The following is an 18,280-nucleotide window of genomic DNA, read 5'->3' as shown; positions in this document are numbered from 1 at the left end:
TAGTGGGGAAGCTAAAAAGCCAAATGTGCCTGAAAGCGCACCAAAGGGGCAACCGCTTAACGCGCCCAATGTCTGACCATGAACATGCGGCTCCACTGAGGGTCATTAAGAGTCGCCTCCATCATGAACAGCTCCACTGTCTGAGAAGGGTGGCGAGTCAGGAACTTGATCAAAGGCTCCCTGAATGGACTGCCAGCCTGCATGGTAAAAAGAAAATAGATGGAGTGATGGGAAGAAACAGGGGGAAAAAAAGTATTCGAATAAATATTGAGTTCACATGAGAATGAATGAATAGAGTAAAATACAGTATTTTACATACACCTAAATTAATAAAAAAATTTATCTGCATCATCACCTACAAAGGATTTGGCCCATCTGTGCGTTGTAAACATCACTCTTGGGATCAAAAGTTAGCCCAACCATCATCTAGATGGCCGAAAGTTTAGAATCAAGTATGAAAACCAACATCATGGTTCCCCGACTGAGTAATTATTTGGATTAAGAGGTACGTCCCAAAACTTCTGCCCTCATAGTGTCTTGTTTCTGGGTGCGTCTTACTTCAATGAGCATGGCCCTCTCGGTCTTCATGACCACCTCCAGCAGAGGTTTGACGAGAGTCTGAGGTGCGGCGGGGATCAGGTGGAAAAGGTTGATGATGGCAGAACAGATCTTCATCTCCTACAAAAACAAAAACCAGGCAGAGAGAGAGACAAAAGAAGACAAAGGGGTGTAAATCAAAGTCTCGGGTAAATGCCGGCGCGGGACGGAATTTGTGAAAAACGAGAATTTTAGTCAAATGAAAAATGCATTCTGTGTCAATTAGTAAAATAACCAACAGGGAAAGACACTCCACGGGTTACTGATTTACAAAGCCATAGCAGACACACATTTTCAAGACATGACGTGTATTTATTCTTTAAAACCACTATTTGGGGATGAAATTGAACTGTCGTCGGCATCTTTGGGGAAGTGCAGTTGTCTGTCGGGAATTCGAGGCTTCCAAAAAGATCAAAATGTGAGAAGGGCTGACATGACAGTGTCTGCAGACAATCACAAACACATGGACACAAAACCAAAGGGCAACTTCACCAGCACCACTATCACAACACTGGCTCAAGTAAGTGTCAAAACGTCACCAACAGAGGGCGCAATACCAGGGTCACATCTCACCTCAAAGCCCTCCAATGCCGGCTGTATACCAGAATGGGAGACAGTGATCAGAGTCAGCAGAGTAGCGTGTGTGTGCATTTGAGTGTGGCTGACATGTCGTCTGCCATGGAAGGTGAGCAGATGAGACAAGATGATAGTGAAATGAATGGGTAGGCAGCGACGACCTCTATGTGCGACCTTGAGAACAACTTTGCGTCAGGGGAGCACGCAAACTACACCAATCGCATTTGGAGATACACGGGCACAAATGAAGATACCATTCCTGCAAGACAAAAAGTCAATCGGACAGACTCTTTCCGTATGGCTTTTTTTTTTTTCTCCCTCGGTTTGGCGCCACCCTTCATCATCCTGTTGTTGTCGTTATCAGACTTGGCTAATTGACCACATGACCCCTGGCTCGACTGCGTCTTCACCTCACGGTCAACTGGCATATGACAAGGAGTCAGGTTGAGAATAAGAAAAAAAAGGGGGCTACTTTGCATGTCATTATGCAAAGCGTTTCGAGATGGGGGAAGTCGCAACTCTCATGAAATGAAAGGTTGAAATGGTTTTACTTCCCCAAGAGAGGCGACTGTTTTTTTTTATTTTTCTCCACGTTAGACTCTCACCTTTTCTTTGCAAGGTTATCTGTCAGGAAGATAATGAGGAGACGCAGCGCTGTGCCGACCACCGCCAGCCTAGCGCCTAATTAATCATTGATTGTAATATGGTCACTCACAACCCATCTGGGAAGAGGCCACGCACAGGATGTGTTGACTCTATGCGACTTAGGCTTTGTGCCATTTCCTGTTAGCTTTACACGGATCATGTGACGGCTGTATTGACTTGCCGCTTCCGCGCTGGATTCAAACTAAATCTCAGCTGAGCTACGTCGACACGTGAGCGGTATATCGAAGCCTCGCGTCTGCAGAATTTTTGCAGCGCTTTTAACGTGTGCGCACGGGGGGATTTATCTCGAGCATGTATACTCACACTGCCGTCGCTGCGCTGGCCTCCCTTGTGTGTTATTACCACCACCTCCATCCACTTCCGCAGGTGTTGCTGATGAGACGAGGAAAAATAAAAATAAAACAGAACTGAGGCGAGGTAGGCGAGCACAAAGACACGCATGCATGGATGCACACCATTTTGCTCAATAAAAAGGAACAAAACATCAATCCATACTTTCGCGGCACAATAAGATGATAAGTTAATCCTTTAAGGACACCCAGATGGGAAATTCAGATGTGACAGCAACACACAGGACGCAGCAGTGTTTAAGAGATAAGAATAACAAGAAATGAAGAGAATAAAAATACACCGTAAGAAACAGATACACAATTTTTTTTTTAAGGATAAAAGTAGGAAAACGTGTTTTCGAGCCGCAGATTAAAAACAGCCATCGAGTCTACACGGGTCTATAAATGTTGATTTAAAAAGGGAAGAAACATGTCTTACCATCATTTGATCACAAAACTTGTCATTGAAAGAGTTAGGGAAGAGGCGTGTGACAGAGGTCAAACGGTTGACCACATTCAGCGTAAGGCTGCGGTAGTCACCCAGCATCATAAGCAGGGGCCGCATGTGAGTGTGGATCTGGTCCACCTCAATGGTAGCGCCCTCCAGGAACTGGAAAAGAAAACAGAGGGCGGAATATCTCATGTCAACATGTTTCAGGATTATATATAATGTGCGCATTGTACGGCTCTGTGGGCAAAACTAGCAATCATATTATGTGACGTCCCTTCTACAAATCCTCTCTCTTTAACATCGGATCTCCTCGCCTTGCCACGTTCTCTAACATGGCCAATTTCTAAATGCACACTGTAAACCGCAAACTGTTGGGAGACGAAAGGTCACTCAGATGTGGGCCGGACCCGGATTGTAAACAAGCACACACACACATAAGAGAAAGATGCATGGGAGAAGCCACATTCATTTTCCTCTCGGTGGAGAGAACAAACATCCATCCTGTATTGATCGGGCCACAGCAATGCTCATTAGTGCTATCAGGGCAGAGATGAAAGAGTCCGTGTCTGTGTGAGGGAGGGGGAGGGCAGAATCATAGGATGAAGAGTGATGGCGGTCGAGACAGAAAATGAAGGGCACGGAAATTGAAGGAGAAAGGGGACAAAGAGCATCTAGGGTGAATGGATTGGGGTCTTCATGGTATGGATTCATTTGATAAATAGGGGCCTTGGCTGGTTAGCTTAGTCTGATAATGCATGGAAAGTTCAGATGGATTAATGAATGATCTCTGCAATTGAAAATGACATGAGTAAGGCAGCCAAAGAAATGTGGGAGAAGCAAAAAAGAACCACTGAGATGAAGGCAAACATACTTAAAAAAAAAAAAATTCTATGCATTAAAAAAACATGAGTGCGCCTCGCAGCTTGAGGGCAATGTTGAATTTCAGTTTGGAGCAATATTGTCCGTGAGGTTTTTACTTAAAAGGAGATTTATATTCAGTAGATTTATATTCAGTAGGTTTGAGACACTAAAATAACTAAAACATACGATCCTGACAAATGAGGCTGAGAAGAAAAAAAAAAGTACTGACCTTCCTCATGCATGCCTCTCCTGCTTCCTGAAGCTCACTGTTGGTGGAGTTGAGTGCCTTGAAGAGGGCGGCGATGATCTTCTCCCTGGATTGCGGTAAGTAGTTGCAGGCAGCCAATGCATCTAAGAAGACAGCAGACAAATGGAGATATTCATACAATTATTTAAAAAAAGAAAAAATGGCACGCTAGCAATGCTAACCACTATTCTCATTCACCAACATCTGATTGCCTTGGCAAGACATTTCACTGCTCCACAAAGCGCTATCGTCCAGCCACGGCAGCTGATAGGCCAGTCGATTGTAAATTGGCCAGTTGGCAGACGACGCGCCAAAAACGCGTGTAGCGATTCGTTGACTTGAAACGTAGACGCGGAGCCAAGTTGACTCGACGACTTACTGCTTCAACGCCTACAAGGACACCCCTTCAATATGATGCGACTCACTGAGAGCGGCGATGCGCAGGGGCACTAGAGAAGGGAGGCTCTTGTAACACGGCAGCTTCATCAGCGCAGCATCATCCGCCTCGCACAAGTTCAGCAGCTGTTAGACAGAACGGCAAAAAGGTGTCAGACTTCCTTTGGTTGAGAAGCACGCAAATGTGGGGCAAAAGTAAGGTGAGGGAAAATAGGGCTGGCCTTTAAATGAAAAAAAAAAACACACACACACAAACAGGTTATATATTGTATGACCTGTAAAAATGTATTTTTTCCAGGATTGGGATTGCATACAAGGTTACAAATAAAAATAAGAAAGATATAGTGCCGCATCTTGCAAAATGCTTACCTCTGTATAGAAGACCTTGTGCTCCATGACATTGAGGTCCATCGTGAAGAGGCGGGGCTGCAGGGTGGTGCAGAAGGTGTTGCCTTCCATCAGGCCAATTTGGGCATTTGCGGGTTGGTGGCGCAGAAGATGTTTCTTGGGGGGAACCATATCTTGCAAAACCTGATCAATCGATTCAAACATGTCGAAGTTTAGTCGGGATTTCGTTCTCGAGCTGATAAACAACATGTCGATCCCAAACGTTTGACCTCTTTGTGTGGCTCCATGATGACAGTGACACTCTTGCCGGTGACCTGGGCCAGCACTTGAAGGGAATGCATGGCCTGCTTTCTGACAGTGGAGTTGGGGGAGGTGACCTCTCGAACGAGGTCATGTGTTACCATGTGGAAAGATTTGTCTTGGGCGGTTAGGAGGTCTTCTGTTTTTTCTTCATCCTTCAGTGGAGTGGCGCAGCGCACCAGCAACTGCTCCAGGGTTGTCTTTGCCATGGCGACAGCTCCATTTGACACCTGAGTAAAGGCCAATTCAGAAAGTTGAAGCAATTCAGAAGCCACTGCTACTACTTGCTCGACATATGTACTAAACCGGGGGGGCGGGGGGGGGGGGGGGCACACTGGGAAATCAACACATTCGTTTATCCCCTCTGGGCAAAATATTTAATCTCACCTCTCCTGTGAGGTCCATCATAACAAACAGCAGGGCCTTGAGAAAAGTGAGCTGGTTTTGGAGAACCCAAATGAGAGGCAACCTTTCCATCAGGAACTTGATGGACACCACCCCCCCGAGCTTGGCATACCATGCCTGCTCGTAGCAGCAGGCACACAGACGCTCCACAATGTAAGAGAACAAGGGAAGCTGACACGCCTGCAAATGAAAACACAAGTCAAGCATGAACAAATCATCTATCTGAAGAAATGTAATTATGGCTGAAGGATTCATTTGTCGTAACGATTTCTTTTTAATTGATTTTTTTTGGGGGGGTGTCTTCTACAGATCAAAGCACTTCGTCGTGAACTCCTTAAAAAACAATGGCTGGCACCAGAGGAGGAACTCGTCTTCAAGGCAGTCAGTGTTGCCAAATTAGCGATTTAGTCACTATATTTTCTGACTTTTTCTTACCCTCTATCAAGCTATTTTTATGACGTTTCATTATGACGGCAATATTGTAAAGGAAAAAATATTTTGTGAAGCACAAAATATTTTTTACAAAGTTTGGCCGAATACAAGCAACAACAAATTAAGCCCCTCTGTGACTTACTCTCTCCTTGGAACCCAGGATGATGCTGGCCACATCAAAAATGACGGCGAGGGCCACCTCGCCGATCTTACACAGTTCCTTCTCTTCGTAGGCCATGCAGATGGCTATGGCATCGATCAGGACAAGTGGATCCATGCCCTTTGACCCATTCTCTTCACTGTGGAACATGGCTGTGCTTGGCTGACTGCCAAGCTGGTAGCACGGCAGCAAGAATGGACCTGCGGGAAGGCAAATCCGCAAATGCATTTTAAATCATGACACTAAATGGCTCGGTAGGCATCTTAACTCATTCAGTACCAGCCAATTCTGGACCAAGTCTGAAAAGACGTTTAAAAACGTCTTTGGGAGTGAATGAGTTAAAAGCTTTATTGGGCAATTGTCAAAAAAGCTAATCTTCAAACGCGGGTCTCACCACACTGCTGAGCCACGGCAACCATGGTGTAGTGGCGAATCAAACTGGCTACGAAAGGTAGCGCACTGGGCCGCAGGTCCTTTATCACGGCGGACATGAATGCTCCAGTCAAGGCCTGCTCAAAAGTCCGGCGGGCAGGTGTGTCCTGCGCCTTGTAGCGATGAGAGATAATAACATTGGGGATCCACTTCTCGGTAAAACTGGAGGGAATAAAAAAAAAAAACCAGAACAAATCAGCATCAAGCGCGTGTACTTGGCACTGTAGAGAAATAATGAAGTACAAATACTTTTGTTACTGTACTTGTAGCCCCCACTGAGCTTATCACTGTGATGAACCGTTCACAAATGCATGAATACGATCGCAATAAAATGCCAGTAACGTATCATTTTTGCAGCTCAATCTTTTTTTTTTTTTTTACAAAACTTTACATAGACCGTAATAACCACAACCTATGCAGCAAATAAAGGTTTTGATTTGCACGTTGTCCTTTAGCTTGTCGCACCTCCGCAGCTCTGCTGGTGTCTGTTGGTATTTATTAACAATAGCTTAAGGCAACTGGGCCGCCCGTATTATTGAGCAGCTGTTTTCTCCATGGTTGAGCTTGTGCTTTATAATGCCACACGCCGGGGGTGGACCGGATGGATCGCTTCATCTAATTATTGCTCTTTAAAAGGCTGCTATTGGGAGCACGGCGGTGGAGCAGGTGAGGAAGGCAAGTAACGTCGGAATGTCTGATCAATCGGCCATTTGTCATTCACGGGGCTATCAAGCCAATGTAACTGTGTCCTCACGACGGCCATATTTAAAGTCATCTGATCGCGGAAGGAAAGGGCGAGGGGAGCAAAAATGAAGGGAGAAGAAAAAAAAGAATATTCCATGAGGGAGAACGAATCAAGATGTCTGACAGTGGAGGCAGCAGTCGCAAGCCTCCTCGCCCCCCCCATCATAAGTGACACACTTCATTACCCCGGCAGAACTGTGCACACAGACACACTTGTCTTACTGCATGAGCATAAGTGTGCGTGTAATGAAAGGAAAGTGAAAGGGCCAGGATGTAGCATAAACAGACAGAAGAAAGTCAATTAGCCCCTGCCCGGGATCAATGATGGTCATGTGACTAACCCATCCCACAAGCACACCTCTTCCCCCTTGCTGTCCTGTGGGCTCACGGTATAGTTTTCTGTCTCCAAGTGAAGCCTGCCATCGAGTAGGGGTCTACTTGAACGTAATTAGCAACACCAGCCCTTCACACGGAATTGTGTGTTGTTGTTGTTGTTGGGGACCTGTGCAACTTCGAAATGGGTGTTTGCTTACTTGGGATGAGAAAGAAGCTGGTACAGAGCGTGTTTGTTATCATCCAAACTGGTCATGGCCACCAGGAAACACTTAATGACCTCCCACGCCTGTCGTCTGTAGTACGGCTCTGTGTTGGCACTCTTCAGACAGTCGAGGGCTGTCTCGATCGCCTAGAAATGGGGTACAGCACACAGATCTTGAGAAATAAAAAGTTTAAAAAAAAGAAAAAAGAATTGGATTGCAACTTCACACAAATAATTGTGATTAATTGGCACAAAGTAGCACAGCCTAATGCGATTTTGCAAAGGCAATTGTGGTCTGTTCAATACAGCTTGGCTTACTTCAAAAGGGAGTGAATTTAATGCCACTCTGAACAAAGAGGAGCAGATCAGAGAAACCAGACTAGCACATGCAAATTAGAACACTGCCTAATTGAATAATAGACATGTCCGTTTATTCGAATATTTTCTCGAGAGTGATACACTTGACTAGCTCTCTGGTCAAAATTCCACAAACGCGACAGTCATCAGTGGCAATTAGTCAAGAGAGTCTATAAGATTATTATTTTTTTGGATACATGTTAACTTACCTTGAAGCCATTTAATCTCATCAATGTCATTTAATTGCTTTGTTTAATCTAATTGCAAATGAAACTCTCCCGACGTCTACTCACGCTTGTATTTTATATTCAAATTCTGCAAGTAGAATTTGGAGTGTGTGAGGGACTGTGCGTGGCCTGAATCTATGAAGACTGCCAGAGAGCGAAGCGGCCATTACCAAGAGTAAATAGTCCCATCATAGTGGACCACACTAGATTGATGATTACGGACTCGGTCTGAAGTTACACGGGAGACGAATTAAATTACGAGGAGCGCGCACAAAACTGCACGCGCATATCTGAATAAAAATACTGCTCCCTGTAGTAGTGGCGACGGGGCCTTACTTTCTCCATCGGGAGCTGTATCGAGGCTTTGCAGTCGGTGAACTCAGCCTTGATGCTGGGCCCTTGAACCTCAGTCACCACATAGTGCAGCCTCTGAGACTCCTTCAGCATCTTTCTATTGCTGCCGCCAAACTTTCCCAACACCCGGTAGGCTACGTGGGAGATGGTCTCAGCCGGGTTGCGAAGGGTCCGCCATAAAGCCTTGGAGCACAAACGGAGAAAATAACAACTGTGTGAAAACATGTGCTAATGCTAACATCAAATTGTTAATTGAGATCATCATTCTGTTCTTCGTCGTCTTGGGACTTGAACCGGAACCTGACCAAGCAGCTTGATAAGAATTGCACCCGTCTGTCAAACTTCATACCTGCATGAGCTCAGCCCTGACAGGTTGGATATGATCGTAGAGGAAGTCCGGCTGCAGGTTGTCCACACAGAGCTCCAAGGTGCGGAGGCCTTGGCTCACGAGAGTCTGAGAGCCGTTGAGGGCTGACACCAGTGGATCCATGAGCATGGGCAAGTACGGCAGCAAAGAGCTGAGACGCACCGGCACTGTCAGGCACAACTCCACAAAGAGGTCCTTCATGTGCTGCTTGTGAAGGCCACTCTGGAGCATGTTCAGACCTAACAACATGAAAAGTAGACACAGGCGAGAAGGGAAATGTAGCGTACGGGATTTAAAGTCAAAGACCGGATTTTCACGACCATATGGCGCACCGTACGAAAAGGCGTAGTGTCCGTTACGTGTTATTTCTCAATTTGACACATCCACAAGACGCATTGTATTATTGGGTGCAGGCATTGTAAAACGTGCGCTAGCTTAAAAAAAAAAATAGGTTGGCGTGCATACACGCTAGCGTATGTTTTTTAAAAAACTGAGTTTGGTTGTACTTTATTGACGTATTTAACAATGTACTTACACTATTTTTTTGCTCAATCCTCATCCTCAAAGTCCAACAAAGCCCTAATCCGAAGTGAATTGCTGAGCAAGTGCACAGTCAAAGACACCAGGTTCCCTCGCGTCATTGTCAGTCAGTAGCCATGTAAAATCCTAGACTTTTAAGTGCGTCTTTTCGTCGGGAGAATACGGCAGATAAAGACACGTCAACACATCTGGGACCTGCGATGAAGACTTGTACCTTGTAGCAGATTGGGTAGGAGAGGCAGGAACTCTTGGTAGAGAAGGTCGTGACTTCCTCCACCAATGGAGCGGAAGAGTGCCCGTAGGAACAGGAAGTAATTGTAAGGCTCCTTGGCTGACTGGGCCAGTTCCATTGAGCTGTTTACTATCTTGTGGAGGTGTGGCTAAGGGAAAATGAATTCTTTTAATACCCATGTGGAACAAAATAAAACGTAATAACTCGGGTGTGGTCACTGACTTTCAGCATCTGTTCATTCTCAGCTGCAAAAAGCGACACTGATCCAAACACCAGTTTAAAGAGCTTGAGGTAGAGATTGGAGAGCTCCACATTTGAGCCCATCTCTGGGAGTCTTTCCAGAAGGTATTCCACTAAGATGGTGGCAAAAAGAGCCGACGTTGACAAGTTGGCCAGGAACGAGTTTGCCACGATCTGAGGAAGAGCAAGAGAAATTAAACAAATAGAAGATTGAATACAATTAGTTTTTTTCTACACTTGATGCGTGTACCTGGAGTGCATAGTTCTTGGAAATCCGCTCCACCATGTACGGAACAGTCGTTTGAAAAATCTCCTTGAAAGTAAGGGGGTTCATCATGGTGAAGACCCCAGCAAAGTGCTCCAGAACTTCCTTCTCCTCTTTCATTCGTACCGCTTGGCAATTGGCCACTCTAATGTATGCTTGCTGGTTATTGGCAACTTGAACCTGGACAAATGAAAAACAAGGCAGCTTTCAGAGCTGTACACTGATTGCATTGATTTTAAGATCCATTTTCATTTATTGCCCTGCTCTCTCCTCTGACTTTGAATGCGCGGATTAATGCCAAATTCAACAGCTCTCTTGCGTTACCTGATAGATGTCCAAAGCCTGCATGGCATACTTGACCAACTTAATGTAGATCTGTGTTTCCTTCGGCTGCAGCTGCTTGTTTGGTATGAACTGAGCCTCTGTTTGAAAATGTAAAAAAAAATATATAAGCGTGAAACTGTAGATTCTGTCGCATTGAATCATTTATCGTGGTCGTCCAAGAGTGATATTGGTCAGCCTTACCTCCAGGGGCCTTGCAGGAGGTGATGCCCCACGTGATGGTTTTCACGCCACAAACCAGAGTTTTCACTAAACTACGGCAATCCGACACTTGAAACGTCTGCTTGTCCTCCTTCTCGCCCTGTCGGTCGAAGGCGGCCGCGGGAGGCTGAGGCGCACTACTGACGGGTGTGGGAGGAGCCGGAGGCGGGATGGCAGGCGTAATAGAAGGCGTGGGTGTGGCGGGAACACCCGGTAGGACCCCTGGCTCCACCACGCCCATTTCCGACTGAGGTTTGCACTTCTTGAAGATGGAGACAAGCTGGTAGCGTGCTATGGTGTGAAATTTCAGCACAAACACCTGAGACAGACAGACAGACATGGCATTCAACATTTCGATACGCAAAAAGTGACTGATATGCCTCGCTTTTTTTGTGCTGGCTACCTCCAGCATCCTCATGAGGATGTCCCGGCCATTGCCATTCTCCTGCTCTGACTTTGAGCGAATGCAGTCCACCAGGTTGAGCAAAAGCTTGCAAGACATGGTCTGAATATTGCTCGGAAGCGATTCGTCGTCGATGTTCTTGGCAAACAGTTGTACAGCAAGTGATAAATCGGTCAGGGGCAGGTTCTGGCGAACGTGGTGTACGAGGTCTGCAAGTGTGCTGTAGGCCAGAGGTCTGAAAACAGAGATGGTGAAAAGTGAATTGACTATTGAATTTGAGGAGACGTGGCGAAAACTGAAGGCGGGGAGAGACAAAGTAACAATATGAGCTGCTCTGAAAGGTGAAGACGGTTAAGGGAAGCAACTCTGAAAACGGCCTCTGTCAAGGAAACTAGCAAGAAGGTGAGCTAATAAGTGACAACGATATTGCCGCCAGCTCTCAACAGCTCCTCCGCACGACTAATTTGAAATGACAGTTATATCACTGAAGTGGCAAGGGTGGCGTGGCAGGTCAAAGACATTTGCAGATCCAACCTACGGGGAAAAACCGGCCCCCCATGAGCTGTGGGCGTACATGACAATTTGACAGCCGGACCTCAGATGTGGTCAGCCTCCGAGACGTGTGCCTCATTAACATGCAAGGGACTCTGAAGCTGTCAGAGCAATCTTCCACCAAACAAGAAGATGATTGTGATAGATGCACACGCGGGCGACTTACCGAAGCGTCTCCCGGGCAGTGTATCCAGAGCCAATGAGGATGGATTCATCAAAAAGTTTATCCATGCAGGGTATAAACTCTGCAAAATAAAACGATCACATTGGCCTTTGTTTCCCATACAAGAATATGGATAAATGCAAGTGCAAATTTGGTGTGATTTTTCACATCTTAGAAGAACATACGGTTGCGTAGCTCGGTGGTGAGAATGTGTTTGGCGGCGATGAGCAGCTCCTTGCGGAGGTGCGCCGTCTCCGAGGGGCAGTTGGTGAGCAGCTGGAGCATGCCCTTCACCATCTGCTGGGAATACTTTCCGACCAGCTCCTGAGATTGTGGACACACACGCACAGAGCGCAAGTATGAACCAGTCGAGCTTTCCGAGTGCAAATAACAGCCTGAACCGTTCATGCGGTTTACGCCGGCGGATATCCATGAATGCCTTTTGTTTTGCTTCAAGAAAATTTTGTTTACGTTCATGGAGGACTCGGTAAGGTAGAAAGCATTGCAAAACGCATCAAATGAGTATACCTGGTAGATTCGAATGATGTAGGCCAGGAATGAGAGCGTCTTAATTTGCGCGGCAATGAAGTCTGCATACAGCTCCTTGTTATAAAGCTTGTGCTGCCTGCAAAGATGACCAAAAAAAAAAAAAATTCCATGCAAGTAATTGAGTCCCCTGCATGCCTGCAGTAGGTGACAATTAATGGCGGGTAAAACGAGGATCTACATATGGGATTCAATTCTACATGCATGGCTTATTCATTTGTGCAACAGCTGTTACACTGGCTCCCAAAGAAACTTTCTCCATACCTGCCGTAGATTCCTGAGGTTTGTTTTGCTTTAATTAACTCTGCTCCATTTCCTTCCGATTCCACAAGTCTAATGCAACCATCTTCTTACGCTGAAATTCCACCTCCCGCTAAGCCAATTTCTACTATTTTAACTTTCCTAAATGGAATGGAGCCAGCTTTAGTAACGCCATCACAAAAACTGCTGCCAGGAAGGAGCGATGAAGAGGGGGGGGGGGGGGGGGGCCTAAGAGGTAGGGGGGTACCATTCTATTAAAAGTGGGCCCAATCTCATTCAGAAGGCCATAAAATGAAAATTAATTTAGTTAGTTGGGGTTGCAATTCCTGTTTGGGCAAATGGATGTTACCTGGCTTGTGGGGACACCTGCAGCATGATGGTGCTCATGATGAGGGGCACAAACTCTGACACCACATTGTGAATATTCAGCTTGTAGAGCTGTGAGGAATAGGCAGGAGGTGGGGGCGAAAAAAAATAGACTTCATTGTGATTCAGCCATATAATTACAGATGAGGTGATTTTTATTCTCGGATTAATGAGCATTTGGAGAGGAAATGAATCCAGTGTTTTCAATCTAGTCACAACCTCTTTCGACTCCAAAATTTTCCAAAAAACGCAAATGAGTCAGTCAAGTTTTCAGCTCCAATATCCTGAATAAACGGCACAAAACAATTTCATTGTGTGGTTTTGTCGCCGCGGCACAGTGGTCGGCTGGTTAGCATGTTCTCCCTGTGCCTGCGTGGGTTTTCCGCGGGTACTCCGGTTTCCTCCCACATTCCAAAAACTTGCACGGCAGGTTAATGGAACACTCGAAATTGTCCCTAGGTGTGATTGTAAGCTCGAATTGTTGTTCGTCTATGTGTGTCCTGCGATTGGCTGGCAACCAGTTGAGGGTCTACCCCGCCGGCTGCCCGAAGACAGCTGGGATAGGCTCCAGCACGCCCGTGACCCTCGTGCGGATCAGCGGTTTAGAAAATGGATGGATGGATGGTTTTGTTGCCCCCCTTTTTCATTTCACTCACCTGATACATCAGCACCACGATGAGTGGCAGCTCTGCAAGCACTTTGAGCGACAAAGACCCCCGTGGGATGATGGTGTGCTAGAGACAGAGCACTAAAGATTATAATACTGTACATACCAGATGACACGTTCGCATGACTTGCTCACTCTTACACTTTAAAACCCAAGGAGCCAATTACAACAAAACGCCTCAAAGTCAACAAAATCTATTCCTTTAGGATTAATTACAGTCTGTACAAATGTCACTTTAGTCCACACGAAAAAGCCACTTTCAAGTTCAAGTCAACTTTATTGTCAAATGTGCTCTATGTGCAACATACAGCACAGATGAAATTTCTTTCCTCTCAACCACAGTGCAAACGCAGGAGAGAGAGAGAAGCCGCTGCAGGTGCCCGTGCCGCCATCAACAGAACAGTTAACATAAATGACAAAATAATACAACACAACACATAGGACACAGACAGTCGTGCAATCTTAACCATGTTTTCTGCATACACTTTGTTGTTTGAAGCAGTTATAGATGAAAGAGGACTGAATCAAAGTGTCCTTTTCACCAATGGATCAAAGACGTCATGCTAAAAATGTCCACAGGTCTGCTAAAAGCTAAGTTTGAAAGCAAACTGAGGCAGTGGCTACGTTTCCTCTACGTTGAACATCAAACATAAATAGTGTAAAATTAACACACACTGTGGCTTCATACTATCACACTCAGCTTTTTCCCTTATTATTAAGTCTCTTGAAGTGCAGAATTATGGCTCCTGTGGTGATACATAACACTGTCTCGCATTTTCAAACACAAAATAATTATTTCAGCACTGTTTTCCCATTGATTAACAATATCAAAATGACTGTAGCAATTAATTCTGCACTAGTTCAATTAAAAAAAAAACATCTCTGATCTCTATCTCTAATCTAAATTTAATGTTTTGTCTGTGACAATATTTGAATTTCAATGGAATGCTGTAATGTGGCATACTGCCGCCATCTAGTGCTAAGAAGTGGTAGTTGTAAAGTGCAGAAAAGGAAAATGTCCAAGAATGAGCGTTGAGATTACCGTTCGTGTTTCACTGTCTTCTCTTTCGGGTGCAGTCTTCACCAACACGGAGGTGATCATCCCAACCATTTCTGGGGAGGGCACAGTGTTCTCAGCAATTACCTGAGGGTTCTCAAAGTATCGGGCCTAGTGGGCACACACACATACCAAAAAATAAAAAATAAAATAAAATAAAACATGGTTGTGCTCTGTTAAAAATCGGCGCAACAACACAAAGCAGGCAGTTACTTACAACGACTTTCGGAAGGTCTTTGTAAATCTGCTTCACAAAGTCCAGGAAGTGATGAATCTGAAAATATGTAACAGCATGTAAATCAGCGGTTCAGGAAAATTCAGTCGAGCTCCATTTTTTGGAGGGAAAACATAGTCATCACAAGTAAATGAATTTTGTCACCTGAAAAAATAAAGTTATTGAATTGTGGCTGATGCACTAGCAATTTTTTCACCATACAAAGCAAAATAATTTAAAAAAGCCGACTACCAAGTAATCTCTTCGGAAATACACGTCATCAGCTGAAATGAGCAATAAGCAATCGGGCCAAGCCACTCACCTCCTGTGAGATTGGAGGACGGAATTGTTTGTGCAGCTCAATTATAATGCGAAGGCATATCAGCACATTTTCCTCACTTTCAATCTGGAAGAGAAAATAGTCAAGAAAAACATACACAAGACATTTTTGTTTGTATTTAAGAAACGTGACACCAACATGTACGTGAAATACATGAGTCAAGTTTCTTCAGGATTCCGAAAGGATCCTTACCTCCAAGAAGCGAAACATGACAGACAGGATGTTCTTGGTGTGCGTTCGAAGGTGTTCATTTGTGGGAATGCGGTGGATGATTTCGAGCACCAGCTTCCTTAGTTGCTATGGCAACCCAACCCAATGTTAAATTATAATAAAATTCCAGGTCTTATACAATTCGTGTACATGCAGTGTTCTGGGGAATCTCCGTACCTGCGTTGGCTTTTCTTGTAGAAACTGCACCTCTCCGTCCTGGAGAAAGGTGAGGAAGCGAGGGATGATGTGTTCCAAGAAGGTGGAGTACTGAGGCGAGGATGTCACATTCTGAAATGGAAACAACAATGAGTGCGGTATTGGGGGATCAACACCTTCAACCACTACTGTTCTTGTCAATAAACTACAATAACAGATTTTGATTTTTTTTTTTTTTTTGCACTGTCATACTCACCTCAAAATTCTCGCTGACCTCTTGCATCATCTTGAGCTTGGTCTCATCAGCTGGAAGATGAGGGACAATTAATCCAATTTGTTAAACACAATTTAATGGTCATGGACTTCTCCAGAGGATGACCGAGGGCTCTCAGATCTTATCAGTTTTACTTTCATCGCCAGTTTCATCAAAATGGTACACTCTCACTCACACACATTCACCCAAAAACACTTACATACAGTACATGTACCTTTGACTGGACTAAAGCGTATTGCTCTCATCACATTGCCCATGCTAAAGATCCGTGCCGAATCGAACTAGGCTCGGCCCTGTTTAATAAAAAACTGCTTAGATCAAGGAACGTACGTGTGTTTGCGTCGGTGAGCGCTACCACAAACTGCAGGTACTTTTTCATCAGCGTCGTCTGGTCCACCACGGTGGGACTGGGAGCTGGCCCAAAGGCCATCGTGGCAGCTGGAACAGACTGTGCGACACAAGTGGGGAAATGTGACAGACTATATGGTCTGCACTGATCTCAGCTTGTGCTCATGTTGTGTTGAACTAAATAAAGAAAAACAGAAGAACAGTTAACACATGTTGACTGGAAGCAATGTAGACGCTGTATGATAATCATAGAACGAAGACACTGTATGATAATCAAAGAACGTACATAACGGATAGCTACATGAAAGCATGAGTTTCGATTGTTCTAATCAACCGGCGCATTCTGATGACGTCATAAACAGTTCGGCTATCTGCTAGGGCAATTTTCTCACATTCAAGTAGAATTCCGACTTAATTCATTAATTCACCGACGTCAAACTTCGAACACGTTTGACAATTAGGCGTTAAAGCATTTTCTATTTTCAACAAAATCGATATTTACTGATTAACTTCAAAGGCTATTCGCCACAATCTCTCCTAAATTAGCTTGTTTCAGAAAGAGACCATTGATGCTGTTGAAGTGTTTCAGAGAAAATGATTTTTTTTACACGGACAGATAGATTCCATGCACCCGAAGGCTAAATTCTAACTAGTTGCAAAAAAATAATTGCTAATAAAATCTTCAATATGAGGAATAACAAATGATTTACCTTCCACGACGTAAAAGAGCGAGTCGACAGAAAGCGCCGCGCTGCCGCTCTGAGCAGCATGGATGTCAGGGATATCCTTCCGCACATCGCATACAGAATGCGTACGTTTGATTGATATTCGCGACTAATTTATAGTTCATTTGTGGATTTTATTTAGATATATTCTATTAATGCACATTTCTTTCAAAACACAGTGATTGGTATTGTATTAGACATGGTTTTCTAGTGCAAGTGGAAGGATATAGTCTTTACAAGGGGTGGTATATGACCATCATTTTCGATGGTCTTGTCAGGACTCTACGGTGGCTGCAAAGGAAATAAAATCCTAAAAGCGACACACATACTATTGCTTTTAAATCCATTATAAGGTTCCATTTAACAACTTTTTTAAATAAAAGTAGACTAAATATTTTACAGCACTTTCATCTATCATGTTATCTCTAATAAATCTAACCCTGAATAAAAATTATAGCAGTTTTGTTGGGCCCAGACGTGGAAGGTAAATGTCTCCGAGAGCTTATAAAAACTCGTCCACATACATATCTGCCAATGTATTAATTTGAATCATTTTAATACTTTAGTTTCATTTTGTAAATTTGATGGAATTTTATTCCTACCACCAGATGACAGCATAGTGATGGTCTCCAATCACTGACTCAAAGCGCTGCAATCTGTTGCTCTTGTATTTGCGAAACTTAATTCAACCTTACAAGGCACATATACACATACACACAAGTTAATTAGACACTCTGCCATCTAGTAGAAGCGTATTTAATAGTTTTGCCTATCACAACATGATACTGGCAAAAATAGGTTAATTAGTCTACCTCATTTGTAATACCGGTAATTAAACATTTTGGGGCCATTTCGGTGAAATGAATGATGATGCAAACATCTCTAATTAGATACTCATGCAATTTAAATAGTTATGTTTAACTGAAATTTTCATTTTTGTTATTTACTTTTTCATACACAGGAATTGCAGAGCTGATCAAACCTGATTCGGACTAGTAGATGCGGCTGAGGATTTGATACCTGGTTTGTCTATTTGTTTTGGGTTGTCTCTAGTTGGCTAGCGATCAATGCAGTGCAACCCACCTCTCACCCGAAGTCAGCTATGGCAGGCTTCATTTCCCAGCCACCCGCTGAATTGATTGATTTAGAATTCAGAGCAGCGTTGAATGATTCCCATCAACATCTCAGCAATCAGCGAATGAATAACTTCAGACTCACCAGTCTGGAGTAACCAGCAGAGAAACGAGCCGTTTAGTCATCAATTGCAAGTCATGTTGATGTCTAATCACTTCATCTTTGACTTGATCCCCTATTAAAACCTGGGAACCAAATGTTCTTGTTTTTTTTCTGGTGTTATTTCAAAGATTAATTCCTGAGTCTTCTCTTGGCCA

General features: G+C 44.3%; 1 protein-coding gene across 2 annotated transcripts in view; it reads right to left on the bottom strand.

Annotated features, from left to right (window-relative positions):
- The window catches only part of trrap (transformation/transcription domain-associated protein), a 53,707-nt gene extending 36,766 nt beyond the window's left edge, over window positions 1-16,941 (bottom strand). The window contains exons 1-34 of one of the 2 annotated variants that reach the window (XM_086138588.1): window positions 16,875-16,941; window positions 16,147-16,341; window positions 15,799-15,848; window positions 15,564-15,674; window positions 15,369-15,473; window positions 15,159-15,242; window positions 14,840-14,896; window positions 14,608-14,733; window positions 13,555-13,632; window positions 12,882-12,970; window positions 12,254-12,350; window positions 11,911-12,049; window positions 11,729-11,807; window positions 11,011-11,245; window positions 10,590-10,926; window positions 10,389-10,486; window positions 10,050-10,244; window positions 9,782-9,973; window positions 9,542-9,707; window positions 8,770-9,026; window positions 8,403-8,603; window positions 7,478-7,629; window positions 6,163-6,362; window positions 5,751-5,968; window positions 5,159-5,356; window positions 4,741-5,001; window positions 4,493-4,654; window positions 4,153-4,249; window positions 3,710-3,831; window positions 2,608-2,778; window positions 2,143-2,211; window positions 1,171-1,191; window positions 559-678; window positions 78-197 (exon numbers count right to left, since the gene is read on the bottom strand). In XM_086138588.1, the coding sequence (XP_085994714.1) occupies window positions 78-197; window positions 559-678; window positions 1,171-1,191; window positions 2,143-2,211; window positions 2,608-2,778; window positions 3,710-3,831; window positions 4,153-4,249; window positions 4,493-4,654; window positions 4,741-5,001; window positions 5,159-5,356; window positions 5,751-5,968; window positions 6,163-6,362; window positions 7,478-7,629; window positions 8,403-8,603; window positions 8,770-9,026; window positions 9,542-9,707; window positions 9,782-9,973; window positions 10,050-10,244; window positions 10,389-10,486; window positions 10,590-10,926; window positions 11,011-11,245; window positions 11,729-11,807; window positions 11,911-12,049; window positions 12,254-12,350; window positions 12,882-12,970; window positions 13,555-13,632; window positions 14,608-14,733; window positions 14,840-14,896; window positions 15,159-15,242; window positions 15,369-15,473; window positions 15,564-15,674; window positions 15,799-15,848; window positions 16,147-16,246 (4,707 nt within the window). In that variant the 5' untranslated portion in view covers window positions 16,247-16,341; window positions 16,875-16,941. The remainder of the gene's footprint in view (window positions 1-77; window positions 198-558; window positions 679-1,170; window positions 1,192-2,142; window positions 2,212-2,607; window positions 2,779-3,709; window positions 3,832-4,152; window positions 4,250-4,492; window positions 4,655-4,740; window positions 5,002-5,158; window positions 5,357-5,750; window positions 5,969-6,162; window positions 6,363-7,477; window positions 7,630-8,402; window positions 8,604-8,769; window positions 9,027-9,541; window positions 9,708-9,781; window positions 9,974-10,049; window positions 10,245-10,388; window positions 10,487-10,589; window positions 10,927-11,010; window positions 11,246-11,728; window positions 11,808-11,910; window positions 12,050-12,253; window positions 12,351-12,881; window positions 12,971-13,554; window positions 13,633-14,607; window positions 14,734-14,839; window positions 14,897-15,158; window positions 15,243-15,368; window positions 15,474-15,563; window positions 15,675-15,798; window positions 15,849-16,146; window positions 16,342-16,874) is intronic. The other variant, XM_086138589.1, reaches the window with a different exon arrangement.
- Window positions 16,942-18,280: the final 1,339 nt, after the last annotated feature.

The sequence above is a fragment of the Hippocampus guttulatus genome, chromosome 19 (assembly GCF_054856545.1).
Source record: "Hippocampus guttulatus isolate MCC_2025c chromosome 19, RoL_Hgut_1.0, whole genome shotgun sequence".
Taxonomy (NCBI): Eukaryota; Metazoa; Chordata; class Actinopteri; order Syngnathiformes; family Syngnathidae; genus Hippocampus; species Hippocampus guttulatus.
Note: the sequence above shows the minus strand (reverse complement) of the source record. Positions and strands in the feature narration are given on the sequence as shown.